At 38.6% G+C, this 26106-nt stretch overlaps 2 protein-coding genes across 6 annotated transcripts in view; one reads left to right on the forward strand and one right to left on the reverse strand.

Annotated features, from left to right (window-relative positions):
• LOC119721209 (band 3 anion transport protein-like) overlaps nucleotides 1-2483 on the forward strand; it is a 38699-nt gene extending 36216 nt beyond the window's left edge. For all 3 annotated transcript variants that reach the window (XM_038191156.1, XM_038191158.1, XM_038191157.1), the window contains 2 exons: nucleotides 9-179; nucleotides 1403-2483. In XM_038191156.1, coding sequence (XP_038047084.1) covers nucleotides 9-179; nucleotides 1403-1474 — 243 coding nt within the window. In that variant the 3' untranslated portion in view covers nucleotides 1475-2483. The remainder of the gene's footprint in view (nucleotides 1-8; nucleotides 180-1402) is intronic.
• Nucleotides 2484-5824: 3341 nt separating this feature from the next.
• LOC119721210 (serine/threonine-protein phosphatase 6 regulatory subunit 3-like) overlaps nucleotides 5825-26106 on the reverse strand; it is a 39962-nt gene continuing 19680 nt past the window's right edge. For 2 of the 3 annotated variants that reach the window (XM_038191160.1, XM_038191159.1), the window contains exons 9-23: nucleotides 25951-26103; nucleotides 24986-25114; nucleotides 23770-23950; nucleotides 22733-22821; nucleotides 21920-22009; nucleotides 19037-19134; nucleotides 17924-17981; nucleotides 16793-16929; nucleotides 15420-15559; nucleotides 14291-14459; nucleotides 13979-14109; nucleotides 13071-13182; nucleotides 11096-11638; nucleotides 9764-9856; nucleotides 5825-9257 (exon numbers count right to left, since the gene is read on the reverse strand). In XM_038191160.1, coding sequence (XP_038047088.1) covers nucleotides 9194-9257; nucleotides 9764-9856; nucleotides 11096-11638; nucleotides 13071-13182; nucleotides 13979-14109; nucleotides 14291-14459; nucleotides 15420-15559; nucleotides 16793-16929; nucleotides 17924-17981; nucleotides 19037-19134; nucleotides 21920-22009; nucleotides 22733-22821; nucleotides 23770-23950; nucleotides 24986-25114; nucleotides 25951-26103 — 2187 coding nt within the window. In that variant the 3' untranslated portion in view covers nucleotides 5825-9193. The remainder of the gene's footprint in view (nucleotides 9258-9763; nucleotides 9857-11095; nucleotides 11639-13070; nucleotides 13183-13978; nucleotides 14110-14290; nucleotides 14460-15419; nucleotides 15560-16792; nucleotides 16930-17923; nucleotides 17982-19036; nucleotides 19135-21919; nucleotides 22010-22732; nucleotides 22822-23769; nucleotides 23951-24985; nucleotides 25115-25950; nucleotides 26104-26106) is intronic. The other variant, XM_038191161.1, reaches the window with a different exon arrangement.

Here is a 26106-nt window from a genome sequence, read left to right on the forward strand (position 1 = left end):
GTCAACAGGTGAAGACATTGCGTATGCACCTGTTTACCAGTATCCAGTTGATATGTCTGGCCTTACTCTGGGTTGTTAAGAGCACAGCAGCAGCGTTGGCGTTCCCGTTCTTTCTGATCGTACTGGTTCCCATAAGGCAACTCATGAAGAGGTTGTTTTCAGCGTCCGAATTAGAAGCAGTAAGTATCTCTGAATAAGATGTTCAGTGTTGCAATGACAGACCAAATGAATACACTTTAGATTTTGCAGGGGAATATAAAGAGGTTGTGGAATGCTCGAAGACATTTCCGTCATTTTTGGGGTATATGTAGCCTAAGGTGTGATGAAATAAAAACGACTATTGTGTCTGTCATGAAATGAGCACAAAGGGTACTTTTGAGAGCTATTTTTCAGGTCCTGTTTCGACCCGAACGTGCAATTTGTGTAAAAGTCGTCGTTGTGGGCAGCAAACAAAACACAGTAAATCGTGACGTAATAAACAGGACTCGTTTATGCTACTCTGCATCGGGAGTCCTGTTTATTACATCACGATTTACTGTGTTTTGTTTGCTGCCCGCAACGATGACTTTTACACAAATTGCACGTTCGGGTCGAAACAGGCATGACAGGACTTGAAAAACAGCTCTCAAAAGTACCTTTTGTACTCATTTTATGCCAGAAACAATAGTCGTTTTTATTTCACCACACCTTAGGCTACATATACCCGAAAAATGACGGAAATGTCTTCGAGCATTCCACAACCTCTTTAACAAAATCACTTTGCAAACGTGAAGCTCAGGAAAGCTTGTTAAAAATTGATTTCGGTCTTTTGCAAATAAATAATCTTTAAATTTCTTAAATGTCGATTAAACCCCTATTCACACTAGACAAATCTCGGGGTTGACGCAGGGTTGACGCAGGGTTGAAAACATGCATCGTTTCACACTTGAAGAATTTCAACCCTGCGTCAACCCTGCGTCAACCCCGAGATTGATTTCACCCCGGGTTGAACACAACCCTGCTCCAGACCAGGGTTGAGATTTTCAACCCGGGTTGAAAGTCTTGCCAGGTTTCAAAACAGTAGTAACTGAGCATGATAAGCTTGATTTGCATGAAACAAGTGTGAAATGATGCGGGGTTGAATGCGGGGTTGAAAAATCAAAAACTCAACCCGGGGTGGCATTGGGTTCGCCCGGGGTTGAGTTCAACCCGGGATGAAAGGCTCTAGTGTGAAAAGGGCTTTAGAGTATAACACTGTGTCATCTATCCTTGACAGTTTATGTTGATCAATTTGCATAAAATCTTGATGCATATGTGATGTTTGTGATTACATTTTCCACCAAATTGATTGGTAAAGTTATTGGTTTATCTCTTTTTTTTAACAGCCATTAAAGCTTATTTTTTTTTGTCTTCCTTCATTTAGCTTGACAGCGAAGAAACAGAAGCAGATGCGGAAGACAAAGATGAATACCAAGCATCTCATATGCCTGTGTAAGATGTTGGGAGAATTTGACTAATGCCAATTGCTACATCACTGAAACGCAAGTAAATTCTTCCAACCGAGCAAAGGTACTACAGTACTAGTACTAGTACTAGCAGCTGATGTAAGGAGAATTTAATAGTATTTTGGTCCATTTTGTAATGTGCAGTTTGCCAAAGCCATTTATGTAAAGGAAATTTAATTACGTTTTTGATTAGCATGGACTTATGTAAAGTACTGTAAATAACACTATTGGAGATTTATCTTGAACTGGTTGCAGTTGTCAAAAAGCTATTTTTGTAAAAGTAATGTAGATAGTTGAGTTATTAGAAAACAGCAAGTTGGGTGTAGACACATTTGCCTTTGGGTAATTCAAGCATTATTAATGTCAGTGACAGAACCAATTAACCATGATATCTATAATGATTCAGAGAAATGATCCAAAACTCCAAGTCTGTTATCTCCTTGACCATTACTAGATGATGGATGTATAAGATTTGAAAAATACAAATTTCAGGTTTATTTACTGGGTTAAGAGCCCAGTGAATAAACCTGAAATTGCAACCAGTTCAAGTACGATGAAACTAGGCTCTGTCACAGACGCTACATGATGCTGGAATCACCCTTTTCTTTATTGTCGTATTGTTACTTGCTCAAACAAAACTCTGTTTTCGTTGAATGTTTAATTGTCTGAAATATCTCTAAGAATATACGACAAATAACTCACCATATTTCTGAAGAAAAGTTGCCTAAATCTAACCCTCTCCTTTTTTTAAATTAAATATTTGTCAATAAGGATTAACATTTTAAAAAATCTTTTGACCAAACACTATTTTGGTTGAACAGTGGCCACAGACAGTGCAGTGTTCAGCACAATATATTGAGATTGGTTTAAATTTTGAGGAGCCATCAGGAACGATGTACTTAATTTTTGTTTTTAGTACAGCTTTGTTTTAATATTTCACCTAAAGCCAAAACTATTGTACTAAGTCTTAGCAGCTCATTAATAATCTTGCTAACTTCAGTCTATATTCACTACAGAAATTGTTGAAAGTTCACGTGTTTGCATATATCCTCATTCACAAGAGGATATGCAGAATGCCATGGTCCAGTGGTTACGGTTTTTGACTCGTGTACGAAGGTGCGTGGGTTTGAACCCGGCCAGGAACATGGTGTTTGTGCCCTCGGGCAAGACACTTTACTACAATTGCCTCTCTCCAGCCAGGAGTATGAATGGGTACCTGTGAGGGTCGAGGACCGATTGAGCGCTGATATCGGCTGCCGCGTGGTCCCATGGCCTGATGAACGGGGTAATAATTGTAAAGCGCTTTGATATTGTTGATACGATGGAAAGCGCTATATAAGCGCAATTATTATTATTATTATTATATTTATTATTTTTTAGTTCACAGTTTCACAGTACTTTTTAGATCAGGCAAACCGACATGTTCAAGAAATGTTGGCGTCTTTTTCTGGATATACCTTGAATTTTGTATGAAACCCAAAATGAACATATATCGTACTATTCTTATTTGAAATATTTTGAATTGCATAGTACGTGACCAGTTGTTTCCCCACATTGTATATAGCTTTAATTGGACCCATCTTTACTGCAACTTCTCAAAATAGTTCTGCCATTTGAACTACATATACCAACAAGTGTACATCAAGTGCCTTTATACATAAAAAGACAGCTCTTGATGTAAAAGTGATTTAAAGTTGTTTGTTTTTTTATTCCAAGGTTCAGCTATTATGTAGAGAAAGTATGTTTTTCTCTAATCAGTTTGTGTGCTGTTAAACCTTTTTTCGCACAAAATTATGAGTACTTGTTAAGCGTTTTAAAATTGAAATCAGTGTGTCTATGTATTCCACTAGTGCATTCCAGATACAAGGTAATTCTTGTACTGAATGCGGTTTGACGAGTGCATGTAAAAACTCTGTAAAAATGTCCACTGATACATATAGGATGTTTGTACATTGTTGAAAAGACTTATTAAAAGTACTGATAAAGAACTGTTGAAATATAAAATGTACAATTGTATATTTTAATATTTTATTAAACGTTTTCTTCTCGTTGCATGCTCTGATGAAATCACTTGCTTGGCTTTTTGTGTGTAACATTTTCATAAATGAAAAATCTGTGATTAAAATTAACACAAACAAAACAAAGAAATCATACAATGGAAAACACTTTTTAAGTTATCATGTTCCTCAGTGTATTGGAAGGATTTATTTCTAATTTCTTTTTTTGCAACGGTGGTGTTTGATCTACAATTTAAATTATGATCCCACACACACACAACTATTGCAACCCACCCAAGGGATATAATGGTTGCATTCATGGAGTTATGTATATTTACATCTTACAGCCAATAACAACACAGCTTTGAAACAGTCATCCAATCACCTCAACCGAAGAACCAATCAGCTGTTTGACTTATCACTTCTCTCATGCTATCTTCTCTCTGATTGGTCACTGAAAATTACGGTCATATTATGTCCATCCAATCAGATTAAAACCTGTATACACACAGTGACCAATCCATAACATAGTTAATTGTTTAAATCAAAATAGATCTGACCTTTCCATTCTTGGCACCAGTCTTGTAAAAAAAAAACTGAACTCATTTTGGACGTCCAAATTAAACTTTAACCCCCCCCCCCCCCAAAAAATCCAAGAATAGTATGAATTTCTGTCGCAGGACCCACACAATTCAGTTTGACCTGTGTTCTGATATAACCAGTATCTTTCTTTAAGTAATACTTCTCGTGCATTTTCTTGGGAAACTTTCTTTGTACACAACTTGATGTATACAGAAATTAAAAAAAAAAAAACCACTTGAATATGTGTTTCTAGGCTTACGTTTAACACTTGTTACAACTTAATGCATAAACCCTTTAGATGAAATATAAATACAGAAATATTAGGAATAAGCACAAACGATCGAGTAAAGGAGTATTTTGCAATCATCAACATAGGGAGACGACCGGGTTATTTGTAGATGCAAAGGTCTTCAATCATGAATCAATAGGCAACTGGTAATTCCTTATACATATAGTCATTTAACTCCCTTTGCTTAAGAGGTCACCAATGGTCAAAATTTTCTTCCTCACCTCCTGGCCTACTGTGTACAAACAAATGGGGGTCTTGACCAATATTGACCCAAGTAATAACAAGGCTGACAATGCATGTTACCATAGGAGGGTTAATGAAGACCCAAGAATTGTGATATTTTTTTCAGCCATTTTATAAAGGAAAATTTGCATTAAGGCTTGCTCATTCTTAGCGCAAAAGCAAACTCAAACGCAAATTTGTGCAGTTGTAAGTTTTCACGTCGCCAATTTGCAAAAGTTGGAATCACTTCACCTCTGGCGAATTTGGCAGTGAATGAGTTTGCTTCACTTTCTCAATCGCATGAAGTATGAACTAGTCTTTACACTCTCACCTCACTCGGTGCAAATTTTGTATTCAATTCTAAAGACGAATTCAGTGATCAAAATTCGAAGCCATTTGCTGGGGTGGAACTAGGCATGCGTTCTTTAAGTAGAGGCGCTCGTACATTTCGGTAACCCAATTTGGTCAAAGGAGCACCGAGTTTGTGCATACGATCTGCTTGTGAGATGTCCGTATATAAAGATCGGTGGTTCCACCCGAGTAAAAGCTGGTCGCCGAATGGTGTATTGCTCAATGGATATGCCACGATGGGAGAAAATGGATAGCACGGAGTATCATGAATAAGCATGTCTGTACACCACTGGTGAACAAACGGACGTGTCGGGACAGTGTCAGGAAGACACCTATAAACATTCATATCGGCATTCATTCAACAAAAGTGCATCTATTTTAAATACATGTAGCTATTAGGGTGAGCACGGACAGAAAAAGCCAATCAATTATTGCATATATATGAGGACCATTTTAAAAACCATCTTGTCAAACAATCAATCGGATTACTTAAACACCAACAAATTAAAATACACAACTAAAAAGTAAACACATGGACATCAACAAAATGCACGTACACGTCATCTGTCTTGCAAATCAACATCCAAATAGATAGCTTTCTTGCAGAGAATTTGAATTGTCTGCAATAAAAAGATAAAATCATTTTAAAACAAATCACAACATTTTTGACAACTGCTTCGGACTGGCCTGTTCCTGTGCAAGGAAAAAAAACATGGATTATTACATCGATCATTTCAAACATGTAAGTTAATTACAGCATAGGATGTGTTTCCGACTTGTATTTTAATCATTGTTTGGATTCGGGTTATCAAATAATTCAGAAATATTGTCAATCTCAATTCCACTTTCGTGGTACAGCATGGTACATCAGTTTGGGCGATATCTTTTGATATTGTTCGGGACTGATCCACAAATGTGAAATTTTTCGGAGAACGCAGTCAATGTGAATCCTGGATATTACCAATTGATGCAAATGTTACAAAGCAGCGTGGTGGAGTTAATCCTCTCATTCCGATATGCGCTAACATAAAACGCTAACACTTGATGACTTGTAACGTAAAACGGCTGCATTTGTTTTTGAAAAGGAGCAAGATCTGAAATGGTTTGCAGTGTTTCAGACCAAATTAACCAGAGCATTAGTAGTCGTAACACCATTAGTCAGTCCATTATGGCCACTGAAAATTTCCGTTTTAAGATGGCCACAGCTGACACCACGTGTGCTTCAATGTTCATCATTTTACCATTTTGACAGCAATAATTCAAAAAACAGTAGTCCATCAACAGCATTTCTTTTCAAGAATTTCACCTTAACGTTTAAACCATGAGCTGAAGTTACCAGTTTGTGTATGTTTAATACATCCAGGACAGCGACACACAAATGTTGCATTCAACAACGTACGTTTCCCATATTCAAACACTGGGGTTTGTCCTTCACAGACATTTGCTTCAATCAAGATTGTATAGGGCAAAACTAATATTAAAATGTTCATCTCACCGACGCATAAACGTTTTCTGTGTTTGGGATAGTTACAGCTTGCACTGCATAAAAAATGGACTAGTGCCTATTCATAATTCATGAACACTCCAACAAAGCCACATCCACATTACGTAGACATGGCCGGCAATAACGCACATGTCTATTGGAATCGGATGAACCCACTGCCCATAGACCCGTGCGTTAATGCTAGCCGTAGCCATGCGATTTTTGGTGCAAATTACTTGGCTGAGGCTATGACAATCAGAAAACAGTAGCATTTACAACGTAAATTGATTCTAGCCTGGTTTCTTTGTTTTTTTGCATTACAGTGTCAAGCAGCCAAATAGCAAGTGGCTGCCTGTCAAGTCAATTTTGATTATCAAAAAAAAAAATCTTAAGAGCTCGGAACTTCTTGGGCCACACACTTTCCGTATTCACAGCATACCACCACACATCTGCGTTGAAGTTCTGACTGTTTGGGGAAAAAACACCCTCCAATACACCATGTAGTGAGGTTTATTTTGTATTCAACAGGAAAAGCCCCACGAAAAATAAAATTATAATACGCTCAACTTACACTGTACAAAAAACATCCTCTCCACAACAGAGGGCGCTATTTACATTCTGTCCATTAAAACAAATATTCAATGATACCTTTTTATTTGTTTACTTATTATTAATTTTATAATAATACTCATCTTAAAGTGGTTTCGCTCGCAAGGTAATAGAACGGGGGAAAATATTTTGGTACATCGTTGGTGACTAACCGACTGTTTAGAACTCAACAGCACAATCCATACACACATCATAATTGTTCAAGAATGTACATATTTTTTAATATCATTTATACTAGGATTGGAGGAAGTAAATGAATTGACTCATGAGGGATTTGAATCAATAACTTTTTCAATTTCTACCTCGGTGATACATTTTTGGGAATTCAAAAATTCTTAGAAAACCTGTCCACATTAACAGCGTCTACATGTACCATGAAAACAAACCACAATTTGATTGACTGTTTTATGGGAAAACACATTGCATTTTTTTCTCTCGAAAGTTTGTATGATGAAAGGCATGGTAGACAGCCACATTGACAATCACTTCTGCAAAAATGTTCTAGCAAAATGTTTCATTTGAAATACTCCACGTTGGAGGTCCCTGAGTGGTTATTTTCAAATCAACGGAAACCTTGGCCGATAAAGGAAACATTACACTTAAACTTGAGCAAACGTTTTTGCCGTTGGATACTAAATGTTATGTACATGAAATTCAAATACAAGCCCAATTTTGACCGCTTGTTTGAAAAGTCGGGACGATCAAAAAAGTGAAGTAACTGAACTGTTTGTATCTTTGACTGTTCCCTAACCAGACTACCTGTAGTGTACGGATTTTTTGAAGGTTTTATTTAAATCCAGATTGCTTAGAGATGGAAACCGAGGAGTGCAAATTAATAAACCTCATCGGTTTAGTGCAGCTCACAGAATTAAACATTTCAGTATTTTTGTTCTCATTCATATCACTCTTGACTAAATAATACGATAAATATAAAACATCACAACGAAATTTACAAAATATTTTGAAGTAAATGACCACCATGCCCATAATTATACGCATTCAAGTCAAATGAAAAACTCAGTATGTCATAATATTCCACATTTCATTGTTCTTGCTTCTTTTTTTGTTTTTTTTAATCTAGTTTCTCTGGCATCAAAGAGTCTGGAGAACAAAATATTGGATATTTTAACTTCTTCTATTCTTATCCCAAAATGGTAACTTGCTACATATTTCCGAATTTAGCCTCCTCAGTAATTGCAAACGGTGAAGTGCCTGCAACAGAATAAACGTTAATAATGATGAAAATCCCCTGCAGAATTCTTATAATTTTCTTAGTTTTCGAAATTCAATTTAAAATGCAAGTTGAAAGCACTGCATGTCATGTACAATGCAGCCCCTTTTTCCTCACAACAAAGATTTTTAAAAAAAATACAATAAAAGACATGAAAATCGTCATCCAATGTCAGCAAAATAGAATGACTAGCTTCTAAAAAAAATTGTCCAACTGGCAACTTGCATTTAGAGGATTTTGTTCCGTTTTCTATACAAATTGACCGCAATGTAAGCTGAACAGGAAAGGTAATGATTCAGTGCAATGTTACGGGAGGATAGAAAATTGGGTTGCAAAGGGCAGTAGAGTTTGGGAGAAATCTTTGCAATTATTAAATGTACAAGAATTTCAAAATAGCTTCTCGTATTGGTAAACAATGTTAGTTTTTCAAATATTACCAGAACCTTTGGACTGGAGCAATTTGACAATTCTTGTTTGCAAGTTGGCAAATCCAGCGCCAGCGTTCATATTACTTTTTTCTGAAAAACCTGGCACAAAACTGAGCACTTGAAAGCGTTCCCATCTTGAGAATGAAACTTTCTCCAAAAATTACCATAATGAAGCATAATAATATGGGACTGCTACTAAAACTTAACGCTTTCAAAGAAAACGGCTAACTGAACGTTACATTTATCAGTGGGGAATCTTTTGTCTTTATTCGCAATATACAGATTACATATTACACCAAGCATAAGTGGACTTCAATATTTTAAGAATACCTTTAAAAAAAAAAAAAAAATTAAAAAAAATTCCTAAAGTAACTTTGTATATAAATGTTTCACCATCTGCAAAGAATTGCCTGCTGAGTGGTATTAAGTTTGCAACCATCCATATGAGAGGTGCCTGGGAAACTTTTCAGGATGCGGATGATCCACTGCAGACAGGATGAAACCAGTTCAGACTGGATCAAACCGGTCCATTCTGCTTTGTAGCCGCTGTGAACTGGTTCAGGGCAGCTGCTGCTTCAGCCCTGTGCAATCCAAAACAGGGGGGGGGGGGGGAATGAAAATGACTCAAATTTATTGGAAGTTCAATTGTGTGAAGTAAATGGAATTTATTTTGTGGCAGACCTGCAATTCGGGCGATTCACAATGCAGTGCGCCACCAAGAGTTTGCCATGGAGAGTTCATTTTTCAAGTTTACGGTCGACAAACCATGGGCCATTTGAATGAGTGTCAGTAGACAACTTGAGCTAATATGCCATAGATTGGGGCATGGCGTTCTGCCGCCTTACAAAAAAAACCACCATACTGATAAAAAGGAAAGAAAAGGGCAAACAGATACTCGAATCATACTCTTACGAAACTACTGACCGGAAAAACGGGCAATTTCAAACGTCCCGCGCTGCGAATTTTGTCGACCATCTCCCACAATGCACTGGGAACAATGAACTCTCTGTGGCAAACTCTTGGTGGCGCACTGCATTGAGAATCGCCCGAATTGCGGCCAAAGGGACATTTAGAGGATTTGTCTTACCTTGCTTTTTCTATACGCTCCGACTCTGTAGGGCCGTTAGGTTTGGGTGACAGTGCAGGACCACTCTTCATCAAACCACTTGATGCCAAGAAACTAAAAACATAAACATACAAAAAGTACTTACATTTGGAGTGATTTTGAGTGGCTTTACCTTGATAAAGGGTCCAAGCAATGACGTTTTCAAAATCTGAATCCATCAAAATCCACACCCCTGTTTTGGAGGATGTGGGCAGATTCAGGATACCTCCATATTGAAAAAGTTGGGGGATTTGATGGATTCAGGACAGTAAGCCTAGTGTTACTGCAGGATTTTGGTGGATTCAGGATACCTCCGTAATGAGCAGTTGGGGGACTGATGGATTCAGGATCTCAACAGTTTAACTCCTTGGCTATACATGTATGTTTGGTGTGTACGAGGTATATGTACTACACTGGTGGATTCTGATGGACTCGCTGGTGGATTCTGATGGACTCAGGACACCAACATATTTTTGCATGACAAAATTGGTGGATCATAGCTGATTCAGGATACTCTCTACTGAAAGTGCCCAAGGGGTTAGGGTTAACATTCAAAAATTGTGCATGCTTTTCCGGACAACTGAGGTTGCTGTTGCTGTGATGTCATTTCAGGAAGACACAATTCAGTAAGGGTATTCAGTTCAAATTGTGAACCCAAAATGTACTCATTGAAAGCAATTGTGAGAAAGGGATGCTCAGTGGCTCATACTACCATTTACTGAAACAACAACGAATTACCGAAGAAAATACCATGCATGACAGTGAAATATCCAAAATTCTATTAACTTTTTGTGCTGAAATAGCTTAGCTGTCGCATTGAGGTTTCTTGCCCGGAATAACATCAGTTTTGCTCACGAGTATGGACATTTGCATTAGCATAAAAACTAAAAAGGCACCAAAAATACCTCTCAAAATGGCAAAACGAAAATTGAAAATAAGGTTAAATGGGACACAAAGGGTCATTTCCAAGAATAGCATTAAAAGAAAATCACATTGCAAGGGCCCTGCAAGCGAATGCAATCACAAGCTTCGTCAAGAATAATTTCTGTCTGTGAAGAGCAAAACCAATATTCAAATTTACATCCTTCCAATGCAAAATTCCATCAGCTGCAATATCACTCAGATTGTGGGTTTGAGTCCCATCTATGTAAACAGGGGATTACTTTCTCCTTTAACGAAACAGCATCACATAAAAAAGAGCTTCTGAAGTTGTCTAGGTGGACGGGCAAACCTGAAACTAAAACTACAATGTGATAAGAAAGACGCTAGTTACTTCACTTTGTCCTGATCACTATTTTAGTTCAATTTCTTTACCTGAAGTTATCTTCCAAATCTTCCTCTGCTTCTTCTTCCTGTGGTTGACTGCAATTCCCATCCACGACTTCAATCACTGTAGACACCGGTTGCTGTACATCATCTGCAGTGTTCCTCCTCTCTCCCACTGTCTCTTTACTACTGACGTCAACAACCCCCTCTTGTGTCGAATGACTGTCAGCTTCTTGCTTCCGAGTCTGCGAGAGTCCTGAGCCTTGCGGAGAATTTGCGGGCGGGCTGCTCGGCGGCGCCGCCGGCCTGGGCAGAGGCTCCACCTCCGCTTGCGTTAATTGATGGCTATTGACAGAGTCCGAGCTGGAGCTCGTCTCGCTGAGATTCTTGGCTGGACTGTCGGAGTTCACAAGTTGCGGTGCCGGTGATAACGGGGTCACGTGAGGGTCTACGACGGTGCTGTCGGGTTGTGGGGAGGCAGGTTGAGGAGATGACGGGAAGGCTGGATAGGAGTTATGTAACGATGAGACGGGGTCTTGACTGGAAGAGGAAGAATCGCCACTCTGGGAGCAAGGTTCTACCACCATCTCTCTACAAACAGACAAATCACAAAACATATTCATCAAGCTATTAGTAATAGCAAAACATTGCAATGCAAATATATTTATCCCTGATGAATACATTAAAGAGGTTGTCGAATGCTCGAAGACATTTCCGTCATTTTTCTGGTATATGTAGCCTAAGGTGTGATGAAATAAAAACGACTATCGTGTCTGTCATAAAATGAGTACAAAAGGTACTTTTGAGAGCTGTTTTTCACCATGAAACTGCTTCAGGCAGTACAGGAAGTAACCGGGAGGTTGCTCTACTTTCACAATATTTTTATTTCTGATCTGGCGTAAGCTTTGAGAAACAAACTGACAAAAGATCCAATCACGTTAGGTTCCGCAGGATAATGCGATTAGACCCAACAAAAGGTGATTTCCAACCATTTTCCTAAGCCAAACATTGTTCTGGGAATTTCAATGATGTTCTTTAACTTTCTAAAGGTACGAGAATAGTGATCTTGTAAACTCAAACAAACCGAGCGTTGCTCACTCGAGTATTAGTTTACAGTTTTAGTTGACCAATGGTACTGTAGATCGCACATGATAAAACAAGAGACTATCAACTACATGTAGTAAGTTGTGATCTGTGGTTCCTTAACAAAAAATCCAAGCTGAGAGACAGTTTTTAAACCAGTACAACAAATACGGCAATTTTCAATGCTTGCCTTGTTCTATAGGCTTGCTTCGAATGTTCGTACTCGGCAGAAGAGTAAACATGAACACAAAGTTCTGACATCGGTGCAAGTTTTCACTCCGCAAATTTACAGAAGTTACACTGTTTGACCCTCAATGAATGTCACAGCAATTTTTTTTTTGAGTCAAATTCACTTTGCATTCGTTGGAGTGAAACCAGGACTTATGAAAGATTATATAACCAACATACAGATCCTTGTCATTTGATTGGTGGAACTCACATCACGTGTCATTCGTTATTACTGCCATTCACACCGGGGCTCCAAAAGTACTATCCGCCCATGGGGAATGGGAAATACTATTGAACAGTTAGGATCAGTCTTGTTCCATGACGCGGTATTTGTGTGCAAATGCATGCTGGTGTGCACGTTCAGCGTTACGCGTAGCGCGTATTGCTCCAAAGAGCCAGCGCTACAGCGTTGGGTTCAAACATTTTCGTGAAGGGGTGGTTTGGAAGAGAGAAATACATTTTTCACCAATTTTGTATTGAAATAAAAGTTCAAATATATCAAATGACAAGGATCTATATGTCAGTTACATAAAACAAATATTGAGTGGCTTTAAATTGTTGAATGGGAGGAATATTATCGCTCGGTAAAATCTGGACTTTTCCAGTTCACTTGGCTTCGCCTCGTGAAATGGAAAAGTCCATATTTTACCTTGCAATAATATTCCTCCCATTCCATGCTGATCCACTCAATATTTGTAGACTATTTACTCACCTATCTTCTGGTACACTGTGCTCAGACTGCGTTGATGTGCCAATGCTTGTAACCTGTGCATCATGACTACTGTCTTCAGGATGCTTCTCCTGGTCGGCATTACTTGAAACAACTGTCAAGCATCAAAATAAGAAATCCCACTTATAACAAATCATTTTTTTCTCCCAAGTAAATAAAAATTACAACTAATATTTACATCAAACTGACCACAGACACATATTAAGGGGATGCGTTTTTCAACATATTTCTCATTTCAGAAATTTACACAATTTTTTTTTAAGAAAAGACTTTGGGGAAAAAAAAAACTGCAATTGCAAACAGATGCTACGGAGAATATGTCACAAACTCAATAAAGTTCTGTTAAAAAATTAAGTGACTCAAATAGGATTCGGTTTGTTTTAAACTGGTTTCCAGCAGAGTTTCGCTCAATGAGCAAATCTTTTCAGCTGTATTTTTTCTCAATTAACCCTAACCACCCTGAATCCTTCAAAATCCTCTCTGCCAAAGTGGAGGAATGTGGAGGATTGACGTTACATGGCAAAAGTGTGTTACTGATTCCGTAGTATGCACTTTGTCAAGGTCTTAGGACGAACCTTGTGTTGTTTTTGCTCAGCCATGCACAAATATAGGCCTGGATTATACTTGAAATCCTCCGTACTGCTCCAGGATATCACTGGCCAAGCCTCAACATATTGACAGTCACTGCCACAGGATTTTGCAGGATTCAGGCAGTGGTCACCCCTCCATGGACCATATTCAAGAAACAATGGAGGAATTTGCAGGATTGAGGCCATATGCCATTTTTCCATGAGGCCAATTGGAGGATTTTGCAGGATTGAGGCTACATCCTAGCAAAAAGGCCTAGGGAGTTAGGGTTAAACTGTTCAATGTAGTCCCGAGTATCTTACCGTAAGCAGCACCAGGTTGCGGGGAGTAAAGTGGTGTAGCCTCGTTACTGGTGGTGTCTTGGGCTGAGGTAACTTCTTGGGATGACTCGCTGTCCATGGCAATGGGAGAGCTACTCCTTGGACCCTCAGGGCTGTTGGGAGGAAATATACAAGATGAGTATATCAGTTATTGTCTATGTTACTCTATATACGAACCGTAGATTATGCTGTGTGGCTTAATCGCAAAGAGTCACAATGCAAGTAGCGGTGCATGTGCGCACTATCAATGAGTGCAAGAGCCTTGGATGTGGATTATTAAGAGCCAATTCTAACCTGGCAGAGCTGAAGCCAGCGTTGAAGTCATTGAAGTTAGCCCAGCCTGTCTCAGGTTCCTCCGGTTGACTTGGTGCAGCCCGAGGGGGTGAGTCTGGCCACGATGTAGGCGTTGTATCCATGGCAACCGCTCCATCCATGGGGACATCGTCAAAGTTAGCTGTCCAAGCTGGGCAAAGAGAGACGTTAGGTTTGATTAATGAGAGAATATCAAACTGACAGACAAACTGGGCTTGTAAAAGACTGTTCCGTGTAAAAAGTGAAACAAGTCCAAGAAGTTAAACACGGAACATGCCTGATCCTCTGTTTGGATGATCCAATAGGAACTCGGTGTGTTCCTGACAAGAACCTGACATGGCTGTTCCAAGTTGAAACAGCATGTACCTACCAAATAGAACAGGCTTCCTTATAGTCACTGTGTGGGAGTCTCTGGAATGGTTACAAGCACAGAGTTGGAAGGTTCTCTTTAACACACTGCTGATGGCACCAGATTGGTGCACACTCGGAATAAAATCAATTGTGCCTCCTTCGTGCCATATGCACGTGAACTAGTGTGTAACATATGCGCGTGAAAAAGTACGCACAACTGTATTTTACAATTATATCCGAGGACACGTGAACAAGTACGTACACACAGTATGCCCCTCACACAGAGCTATCACAGGATGGTTACGAAGTACCACCGACATTTCAAACATGGAAATCCTCAAATCTACCCTCCACAATTAACCGTAACCCTCCAAAATCCTCTTTGCAAATTGTGGGATTTTGCAGGATTCTGGCTATATGGCAAAAATGTGTGGCTGATTTTGGAAGATGCACTGTGTCAACGTCTTGGGCCGGAGCTTGTGTTGTTTATGCTCAGCCGTGCATAAATTTTGGCCTAGATTATACTTAAAATCATCCACACTGCTACAGGATGTCACTGGCTCTGCCTCAACATATTGACAGTGATTGCTGGAGGATTAAGCAGGATTTAGGCAGTACAAAATGTTTACTTGGAGGCAGTTGGAGGATTTTGCAGGATTGAGGTTGCATCCTAGCAAAAATGCCTAGGAAGTTCGGGTTAATAACTGCCATTTCCTAAAAAAAGTATTAAGGGACAAATATGAAGAACAATATGACTCACTTTCAGCCGAGTCTACATCCATCTTTGTCTCATCGGTATTGGATGGTGAGGGTTGTGGGGATCCCGGGGTTGCCTCTTTCGTGTTCTCCTCTTCACTATCGCTATCATCACTACCAGCACCAGGACCTGCTGTCGAATCACTGAGAGGAAACAAGACAAATAACAAGAGGTTATCATAACAGTAATATGATTGATAAAGCACAAGTATCCACTATTACTGGTGCTCAAGGCACTACATCATTGGGCCAATGAAACATTCCAAAATACCATCTCAGCTCCCTGGGGAGTGTACAGCTCGATGCTGCCCTTTCAGAGCAAAGCAGCTCAAATCAACCGCAATAACCATCTCTGCCCTCACAGGTACCCATTTACTCCTGGGTGGGGAGAAGCAATGAGTGACAAAGTGCCTTGCCCAAGGGCACACACCGCAGCCCCAGGCTGGACTCGAACCCACAACCTTCAGAATTACCCGCAGACCATGAATTCAATGCTCCAAACCACAATGCCACAGCACTCATAACATCATATCAGAACTGAAGGTCAAAGCAAACTCTTGCCACAATTTGAATCGGGAGAAAGAACAACTTGTTTTTTTTAAGTATCTAATTTACGTATCTTACACTTATGTAGTGGTAATAAGTTTCAAAACAAAATTTTCAAATCTGACTTGCACATGTAGATGCCTCAAATTGTTTCAACCATCAAACTTAATCTAAATCTAAAGAATTATTAGTTTCACTGTGACAGTTAAATGCCATTCTGAAACGGGTGTAAATCTACTTAATTTATCTTACGTTTCATCACAAACTAAACATAAAAAAAAAAAATCCCAAAACTAAGAATTTTCTTGTATTTGTATATGGGCAATTCCACGGTTACTCATGTTACATTTTTGATGTACTTTTGAGTTTCCTTGGGCTGTAATAACCTTACTGAAAAGATTTAATAACTGTTATCCCCATGGTAGATAGAGTAGACCTAGACCTACCTAAGCACCAAAGATGACATCCAGAAAAATGTGTTATGTATGATAAACAAGATGCACAAAATCGGTTACTCACGTTACAAAAGTGTAACAGTTATTAAACCTTTTCTTCAGTAAGGTAATTACAGCCCAAGGAAACTCAAAAGTACATCAAAAATGTAACATGAGTAACCGTGGAACTGCCCATATGATGCACAAAGGTTCTTTACCCCTCCATGACAGACGACGGCTATAGCCGCGGCCCGGTATGCCGTGGTGCGCCCTCTGTGGGCAGCTGCTAGCCAACTGCTACTGCACAGATGCTACTGTGCAGTGATGCGTACAAGCCTGTCCAATGAGGCGTAAGGGAAGGGGTCAAGGAAAACTGTCTTTGTTGATTATTTCTTACCACGTTCTCGTTAATTCATCAACATTGGATAAGAACGTCAACTCTTTCTCTTCCCACATATCTTCTTCGTCACTGTTGTTGTCGTTAAACTTGGATATCCTCTCATTGCAACAGGCTTCAAATAACGCCGAATTGGGCTGCGGGAAAACAATTACAAGTACAAGTTAGAATAACAAATCTGACGTCACACATCTGACGTCTGAAGTGCCACACATTTAATTTTGTAGGAATAAGGGTAACGAGGCTTCGACTCAACCGAACAGCGGGCAAGTCACCTGCTTCCTACATTGTAGGTGATCAACTCATGAACGATCATCTCGTGAACACACACAACCGCACATATGGGTAGTTACGGGGTACCACTATTGTCCACCTTGACTTCCTACTATTGCTCTCCTTTGTTTCTAGTGAAATCTGAAACTACATAGCGTTTCATTCCTGGTGTACTGAGATTTCTAAAGACCGACTTGCAGGGTACCATCCCGTCCCTATTGTTACCCTTTGCTCCCTGTAACCCATAAGACCATATACGTTAGAACACCCACACACATATCGTTTCGGTTTGCGGTAACACCATGTAGTAATAACTACTGCTTAGAAGATATTAGTTCTGAAAAGAACTTGTCCTGCTTATTATCAACTTTGCTAAGTAGTTTTTGTTCTGTTAAGAACAGTCCAGCTGTAAGTTCTAAATGAACTTGTCTTTGGTCTCAACGTTTTGACTAGCCTGCTCTAGTCACCCACACACATACATGTTTTGGGCTTTACAGTATAGCCATGGTGATTTTTACCGAAAACTGCACTAAAAACCTTGCTAGAAGAGGACAACTTCAAAACAACTTTCAACTCTGGCATTAAGAAAGGCACTCAAAGTGCTATTAACCCTTACCCCCTAGGGTGATTTACTAGGAACCTTCCTCATCCTTGCAAATTTCAACACCCTATGGCAAACTGTGCACATAAACAATTGGACTGTTTATTTGTGTTATGCCTAACCCATGTAAAGCATAATCAGTTTACTAGTGCAGTACTCATCCTAACAGATTCCAACAAACCCTGGCGTTGGAGTTTGATTGGATGGGGATCATTAATGCCCACAAAAACATGGGAAAAATACGATTCTGTACTTACATTGTCTTCATTAGCCGATATTGAGAAACTGATGTCTGATATTGTGTCAAATGGATTGCTGTATGATAAGACAGAAACAGTGTACAGTAATCAATCCCAAACATACTACGAGGAAGCCATGATACACCAAAGTTTGCAAGCTGTACATTTGTTGGAAAGAATTTTGCATCCTGACGCCACTTTTTTCATCATGTATTATCTCCAAAAACGTCATTCATTGCAAAAAATGTTGAAAAGACATGAATCTGAGACTGAGATAAACATTTCCAATTTTTTAAGAAAATATTTTTAAAATGCACTCGACTCTCCATAGACTTTGTACACAACCAAAGGAGTGGCGTCTGGATACTACATTCTTTCCCATTTTATTCAATATTTCGTTCATTCTTTACAACTTTTGTTAGAACTACCATATATCCTTCACCATGTCAAACCTTTTTCAGGGATAGTATTTGGGCATACAATATCTTGGTACATTTAGAATTGCCATGTGAACGTCAGACCAGACAAGATCAATGGGTTTTTTTTCGTTAGAAATTTGTCTTCAAGCTGCATTTCTGGTACACTAGTGTTAATTACAACATATACAGACAAAATCAAAGCACACCATAAAAAACGAAATTACTAAGACAGATACAGATATCTAATATAAAGACTACTCATGCAGAACTGAGGCGAGATTAAACGAATTGAAGTAATTTCTTTTTTTAATGCCAAAAAAAAATATATAAAAAATAAAGAACAAACAGGAAATAAATACAACAAACAAAATTTCTGGCAGTTCAACAGACAGAAAAACATCTTCAAACTGATCTGTTGTCCAACAGAAATTCTACAATTCAAGTTCCATAAAACTCACATTACAATTATAATTTTGAAGGGATGCATTTCATAGTTCAAAAACTATTTGGCATCACTCCGTATTATCCCAACTTTCCTTATTGCCAAAACTTTGTCTAACTAAACTCACAACTACACTGGAGGTGTATAACCAAATGAAACCCAACGGAACACACAAAGAAAAAGAAGAAAACAGAGAAGAGCGGAGAGTTTTCAACAGAGAAAGAGAAAGACAGAAAAGGCAAGACTTCGAGTCTGACTAAGATGACTTACTTGACGTTATCTTCTTGCTTGGTGAAGTCCTCATCGGTGAATCCAAACTGGTCAATAAAATGGGACGTCATTTGTTGTATCTGATAATCAGAGAATGCCTGCCATGGTAGTGGCAGACCGAAGGGAAATGCAACAATGTATGGTGAAGGCACACACACAATAAACACACACGCATACACCGCTCGTTGTGGGAGGAGAAGTTGGAGGTGGGTAGGTGGGTGAGTGGGTGAGTGGATCAGAACAAAACATGATGCATCGGTTCAAAGCGATAATTAGTCACCCAACCCTTCGGGTGTCAATCTTCTACTGCCATCATATCTGAACCAAGTTGGTCAATTCGCATCGATTCAGTTTTTCATTTTCCAAACTGTTTTCAGAGTTACAAAAAGTTTGACTTGAACAAATGTTGGCCAAAACAAGTCTGTGGCAGTGAGTAGACGGACACCCCTAAAATATCTACATAGAACGAGGAATTTGAAAAGTCAGTGGACACTTTGGGAGCGTATGCAATATCCACGATGCTCATGCAATGGCAAGCTTAACAGTCTAGGCAGTCAACAAAACAGCTTCATCGAGAAAACAGTGAACGCATGCTTTTACAAAAATGAAGTTGAGGGAATGAACTGCTCTGAATCAAATGGATCATTATTGTAGATGGAAGTGGTAAGTACTACGAGTGGAAATCCATGAAAGGTTTTGATGGTTTGTGGTTGTAAACAAGTAGTGGACGTTAGTTTAAAAATGAAAAAAATAATCGTTTATTGTGGGAGTGTCTTGTTTTTTGTATAATACATGTAGATGTCTTGTTTTAAATGAAATATTTCTGGACGCATGGATTTGGCAAATTTTTCATGTGAAAAGTTTTACAGCGTTATTTATCGTAAAGCTTTTGTTTTTATCCCCTTTAAGAATGCAATATTTAGTAATTCAGAAAGCACATTGGGTTTTTTTCACAAGTGATAGCCAATGAATGTAAATACCAATACAGATTTCAGCAATAAGTTCATGTTTTGGTTCAGAACTTATTCGGTAAGTACTAGAGTTTGTAATAGTTCATTTTTTTAAGTATGTATAGTTTTGATAATGCCCACAAAAGGAGTTCGTGACTTTATGCTTCATGCTGAATCATTTGTTCTCGAGACAGTTAACATGGAAGAAAATTTGGAAGATAAAGTCTGACAGATATAACGATAACGATAAGGTTAACAAAGAAGGATGAGGGCAAAGAGTTGAAAGAAAATCAAATACGAGGAAGAATGAAAAACTTTGGGGGGGGGGGGGGGAGAAGGGAACTAAGCATGGAATGGCATTTTGTGGTTTTTACCGGTACTTGACACTTTCAGTTTGTTTAACGGGACTACGTGTGAATTGTTGCTTTGTGCTTAACTTTCACTTCTTCTCCACTTTGTTTTGATTGTTTTTGGGGGTTTCTGTTCAGTCTGAAATTCTTATTTGACAAAGCAAGCAGCATAGCAAGGTTGCAACATGCATAACACCACATTCTCAGTCAAACCAACTGATAGACCACAATTGTCGACTAAGAGGCAAAATATTCTCGCAATTCTGGTGCATCAGTTAGCAGGTATGTGTGCCTTCCCACAAAACGACATTGTTTTCATACTGATTGCAGTTTAACTTGAGCACCCCCGGAATTTTTTTTTTCTCAACTCACGCAGACCATTAAACGGTCGAATCACAGGGGTAGTCAATTTAAACTGAAAGTACATTCAAACATGTGAAAATGCAAATATGTTTTTTGGTTGTAACAAAATAGGTCCTGCTTTCAGGTTTGCCAAGATATACTTTCAAAACGTCTTGCAGCTGAGTACAATACTACAGACTAGGAGAGATGTGATGCATCTCACCATACACTTATTGTGGTAAGCCATCATGACTTTACATGGAACCTGACATCCCAATTCTGGGTCAATCAAAACAATAGGCTTACTATTTCAACATGGCCCAACAGATTCAAGAAAGTTCACAGCAAAAACGAGCAGGACATTAGGTCTGTAGCACATTTGTACACAGTTTTATGGGCCTTTTTTTTTGGAGGAGCTGAATGATTTAAGATGCAACGATGATCTACTTTTAGACTTCATCATAGTATCTGTTGACCTTTGACATGACCTTTTGCAGGGACCTGATTTGTTACAACTCAAGATACATGTTATTTGAAACCAGATTTTATTGGGGACAAATTGTCTCTTTCTGGAGAGTAAAATTGTCTCATTCTTGTAATTACTTGTCCACTAGTGGTCAATTTACAAATTCCAGTGGATAGACATTTTGTAATTATAGGCAAACGCCTGTACATTTCACGATTACTCTTACAAACCCATTAAAATCTGGTTTCAATTCTCTGTTAGTGAAAAATATAAAAGTTGCAGCAATTCTCTTTCAATTGGTAATTAAAGAAGAGAAAAAGGTCATTTTTTTTGTCCAGAATGGTTGGTGCAGATTGTGGCAAAGAAACAAAACGCCTGGACATAAAGTTTTCTATTTTCAAAATAAGTTTGAACCTTAACTTTTCAACTTAAATAAACTCATTTGTATTTTTCACCAAGTGAGCATCAATTAAAAATGAGTTTGAATGATAACAGAATTGCTGCATTCAACAGAGGAATAAAATTTAAGAAATATTTCAATTGCTAAAACCTCTCTGCGTTTGTATCAAAAGTGAATGCTTTTTACCCAAGTGAGTGCATTATATTGTCTGCAATTTGACACTTTGCTTCTTTTAATGTGAACTTTTGCAACTAATTTGAAAATTAAAAATGGTGTAGTATATTCAAGACAATGTCCATGCAGTTTTTTCCTGAGAAAGTTTCATCCGTTACTTTGATCTTTTTTGGTCTAAAATAAATTGATGCATACACGTACCTGTTGTACTGCAGTGTCTTTGCCAAAGTCTATATTACCAAAATCACCATCATCGTCCTCACTGGAGGAATGTAAGGGATGTGTGCCAACCTACAAACAGCAGCAGACACAAAAAAAAGTCAAGATTTAGAATTTGTGTCAACCTATGAAATACACAAGAACAAACTGCTTAAAACTTGAACATTGACACCAAAATGCCAAAATTGAGATTTAGGCTGCAAAATTGTTTACCAGTTGTCAATATGTTAGCATTTTCAGCGGAATTTGCGAAAGCCCGATTGATAATTTCAAACCTCCACATCAAATTTACTTATAATTTGTTCGCAAGAAATAAATGCATTTACCCTAACCGCATACTCAATCCTTCAAAATCCTCCAACTGCCACCATGTAAAAATTGATATAGCCTCAATCCTCCAAAACCGTCCGTTATTTTTTAACTTGGTCTGTGAAGGGGCGACCACTTTTTCAATCCTTCATAATCTTCCAAAAATCACTGTAACACACTGGGGCAGTGCAGATGATAAACCAGAAGCCGTGCAGATGATGTCCAGTATAATATAGGCCGCCAGTATGCAGGACTAATGAAACAGCTTAAGCCCAATAACGCAATGCATCCTTCAAAGTCGACAGCACTTTTTGGGCCAACAACCTCAATCCTCCAAAAGCAATCCATTAATTAATTAATCCATTATGTTCTGCTTACACGTATGCAAGGCAGCCCATGAGATACAATTTAGGAGTTAAAAGTGAGTATTAGCAATTCTCGCAAAGTTTTTTTAAGTCATGATTGAAATTTAGAAAGCCAACTCACCAAATCTACCGTATTCCGTTTGTTGAGATCAGACAAACTACCCGCTAGAAAAGAACTCCACTTATCTCGAAAATCCTCCGGTACATACTCTGAAGGCAAGGGAAATAAAACAAGAGACAGTTGATTATTTCACTGGGATAAATTTATAGAAATAGTGACTAGCCTTTGCAATACAAAGAACCAAACACGTGATTTAGATATGGACAATACTGTTTGTTTTCATATTAACAATTTAACTCTTTTTTTTCAAGTAACTGCTTTTTGGCTACAGTTATGTATTATTGGTAGTCTTTTTGACACTTTGTTTTTACATGCCAAATGCAAGTACTATATGGTGACTTTTTTAAGGCAGAAAATTTCATATTTTATGGCAAGAGTTTTTTTGTATGATTAATAGTTTCTCGTATGTTTAAAATAGTACCAAAGATTTGCAGACAAACTGTAATGCGAGTAGCCGTAATGCGAGTAACTAGCCTTTTTCTTTCGAGCATCTATACCTGAATTTGGTCTACCTTTTTTTATTGTACAGATTGATACTCTAGTTGAGTAGAGATCTTGTACAAAATAATCATTTGGTTATTGCAGTTTCACACAAGTAAACTAGAGAATTAAAGAAAGACAACTTTGGCATGTCCTTTTTGTGTCATACAAGTAACCACATTCTAAGAGTGCCATGCTCAAATGAGGAGAACATACAACTTGCTTTGTTGTCATCAGGGAAAAGCCTTGATTATTGGGTATTTTTATGCAATAAAGTAAATAGATTGTCCAACTAGTATGAAGACAAACAGCACTCAGGTTGTTAAAGGATACCAAAAAGCGTCATGTGAGTAACCGTGAAATTGCTGTGGAATTTTCGGAAGGTTTTGCAAGATTAGGGAAGGTAATCTCAACCATTAACTACCGGTACTTCACATATGCCCTTGAAGGCACAGTACAAAAAGAATGTGCCACTGGCTTCAAACAAAATAGAAGATATCAGAAATTTCTGGAAAGGTTCCATGCCAAAACTTTGGGTCAGTGTCTGTGTCTCTCACCTTGAAATAAGGACTTGATCTGATCGCAGTTACAGCCTTTCTCCATCTCATCGATGACGGTATTAGTGATACGGGTCAGGTGGCCCATGTACCCTCTCCGCGACCCGCCTTTCTGTTGGGTTTGTTCGTTTTCTTCCCACTTTTCCAGTATCCTTTGTATCAGCTTACAATCTGTAAAAAGCTATGGGGTCGAGAAATACACGATAGGAATGTCAATATTGAAACCAAGAGGTGTTACTCGTACTTAAACTTCTTTATGAAGTAAAGAAGTAAATTCTGTCATGAGCAAATGTAGCCCATCAGGCCGGCGTTGATATCTCGTTTCCTCGCCATGAAACAACAGAGAATATTCCTAGTCCCCCTGGATGGGATGCCAGTCCATCACAGGTTACTCCTCAGCTAATGCAGGTACCCATTTATACTCCTGGGTGGAGAGAGGCAAGTGGGGGTGAAGCGGCTTGGCCAAGGTCACAACATATGGCCAGCAGCTGGATTCGAACCCTTGATCCTCTGATCATGAGTCACGAACCCTAACCACTAGGCCACACCCCCTCCTCCTCTTTTGAAGGGATACACACATCCGGCCCAGTGAAAATTAGAGAACATTACCATGAATATTTGAAATCCTTTTTGATATTTATAACCTATTGTCCGGCATGCAACTGGGAAGTAACACATTTTAGGTAAGACTTGAGGCTTTGCGTGGTGGAGATGTACTAATAAATGAAAGGTTTGCGGAAACACCATGTGGGAATAATTTCTCAAACTAAGAGAATGGTTCTAAAAAGAACCAGAGGTATAAACTCGATGTTCCGTTAAGTATGCTGGTTTATTACTGAATGCTAAAAAGTCAGTGTGGATGCAAGCATAGTCAATTGACCGGTTAGGTAATACCTGGGACACGAGGGAAGGTTCTTTTAAAAAGGAAATTGTAAGTTTTACAAGACTTTATAGTGTTTTTCAATTTTTAATGGCATAATTGTGAAATGAAAAAAAAACCGAGGAAATCAGCTGATCCAAGGAAAAGGTGCGTACCTGTAATGTGAAACTAGTGCTTTCCAAAACCAGGGAATTCTTGGAATTGCCAACAAAATATGAGAGGTTTTGTAGGTATTCTCCCATGAAGTCACATTTGCAGGTCGATTTGAAGAAAGATAGAGATCTTTTTGAAATGGCAGTGCTTTCAGGTATCGCAGAGTCAAGGTACCAGACTTACATGAACTAATAGGGGATGTTGCGTCTTTCCTTCTTCTGATTCGGTGGGGTTATTGGCCAGGATGGTGCTTATACACTTCTCAACTTCCAAATGTAGGAAGTTGTTCCATGCATACTGAAATAAAAGCTCCTAAAAACAAAAACAATAAGTACCAGAAAAATCATGAGAATTGTGCAAGGCAGAACGGATTAGTTTGTTAAAACTGAACAGAATTTGAAATTAGTTGATGAATTTGGATAGAAAAGCTCAAACAGGTATTGCTTGGTCGAAGCTCATCTGATGAAATCTAGATTATTCTTTAAATTAATATTACGACTGTTGCCAGATTGTGTTGTTTCAGTTATACACACACTGCACACGGGTAATGTCAAAGATGTGAGGAAATTTAACACAATTTTATCACTTGGAACTAAAAAGTACAAGATGGGTATCGATTAATATCAGCAGAATCGTTAAGGTCTCCAGCTGTTTAGTGTCTGTGCAGCTACCGAGGGTGATGCTAAGCCTACTTAGAAAAATCCAAGTAAGAGATCTGATAATAAAATATAAATTGTTCTAAACGTTGATGTAAAGCCAAGTTCATCAAATATGCAGCTTTCTATGATGAAAGTAGATCAAGCGACTGCTCAACAAAATGTGCTAGCAGTCTAGCACAATCACTTTCAGCTGTTCTATGCCGAGTGACAAATTCCCTTGCAATGAACATACACTACAAAAATTGAACGAGCACACCTTTTTTCCTTTTTAAATATAAAATATGGTAAACGATTTAAAATTATCTGATGTCCAACCATAATGCAACACTCTACTGAAATGATCAGCTCCAAAGAAGATTAACTCAGGATGACATAAACTTTCTCATTCCTACAACGTGAGGACACGATGTGTACAGACTTTTATTTTTACCTGATACACATCACAACCCTCCAACACACTGTTGCCTAATTCTCTAGGTTTGTACCTACCCATAGTGACTTTATCGTTCCCAATCTGGCTAGTTCCACGTTAATACTCTGGGTATTGGTAACCAGCAGTGAAGCAATCAGCTTACAGACTTGTAGGCGGACAGCTCCAAATGGAGGGGAAAGCTGACCCACGGTGGTTGGCATTGGATCTTGCTG

This window comes from Patiria miniata, unplaced genomic scaffold (genome assembly GCF_015706575.1).
Source record: "Patiria miniata isolate m_02_andy unplaced genomic scaffold, ASM1570657v1 HiC_scaffold_13, whole genome shotgun sequence".
Taxonomy (NCBI): domain Eukaryota; kingdom Metazoa; phylum Echinodermata; class Asteroidea; order Valvatida; family Asterinidae; genus Patiria; species Patiria miniata.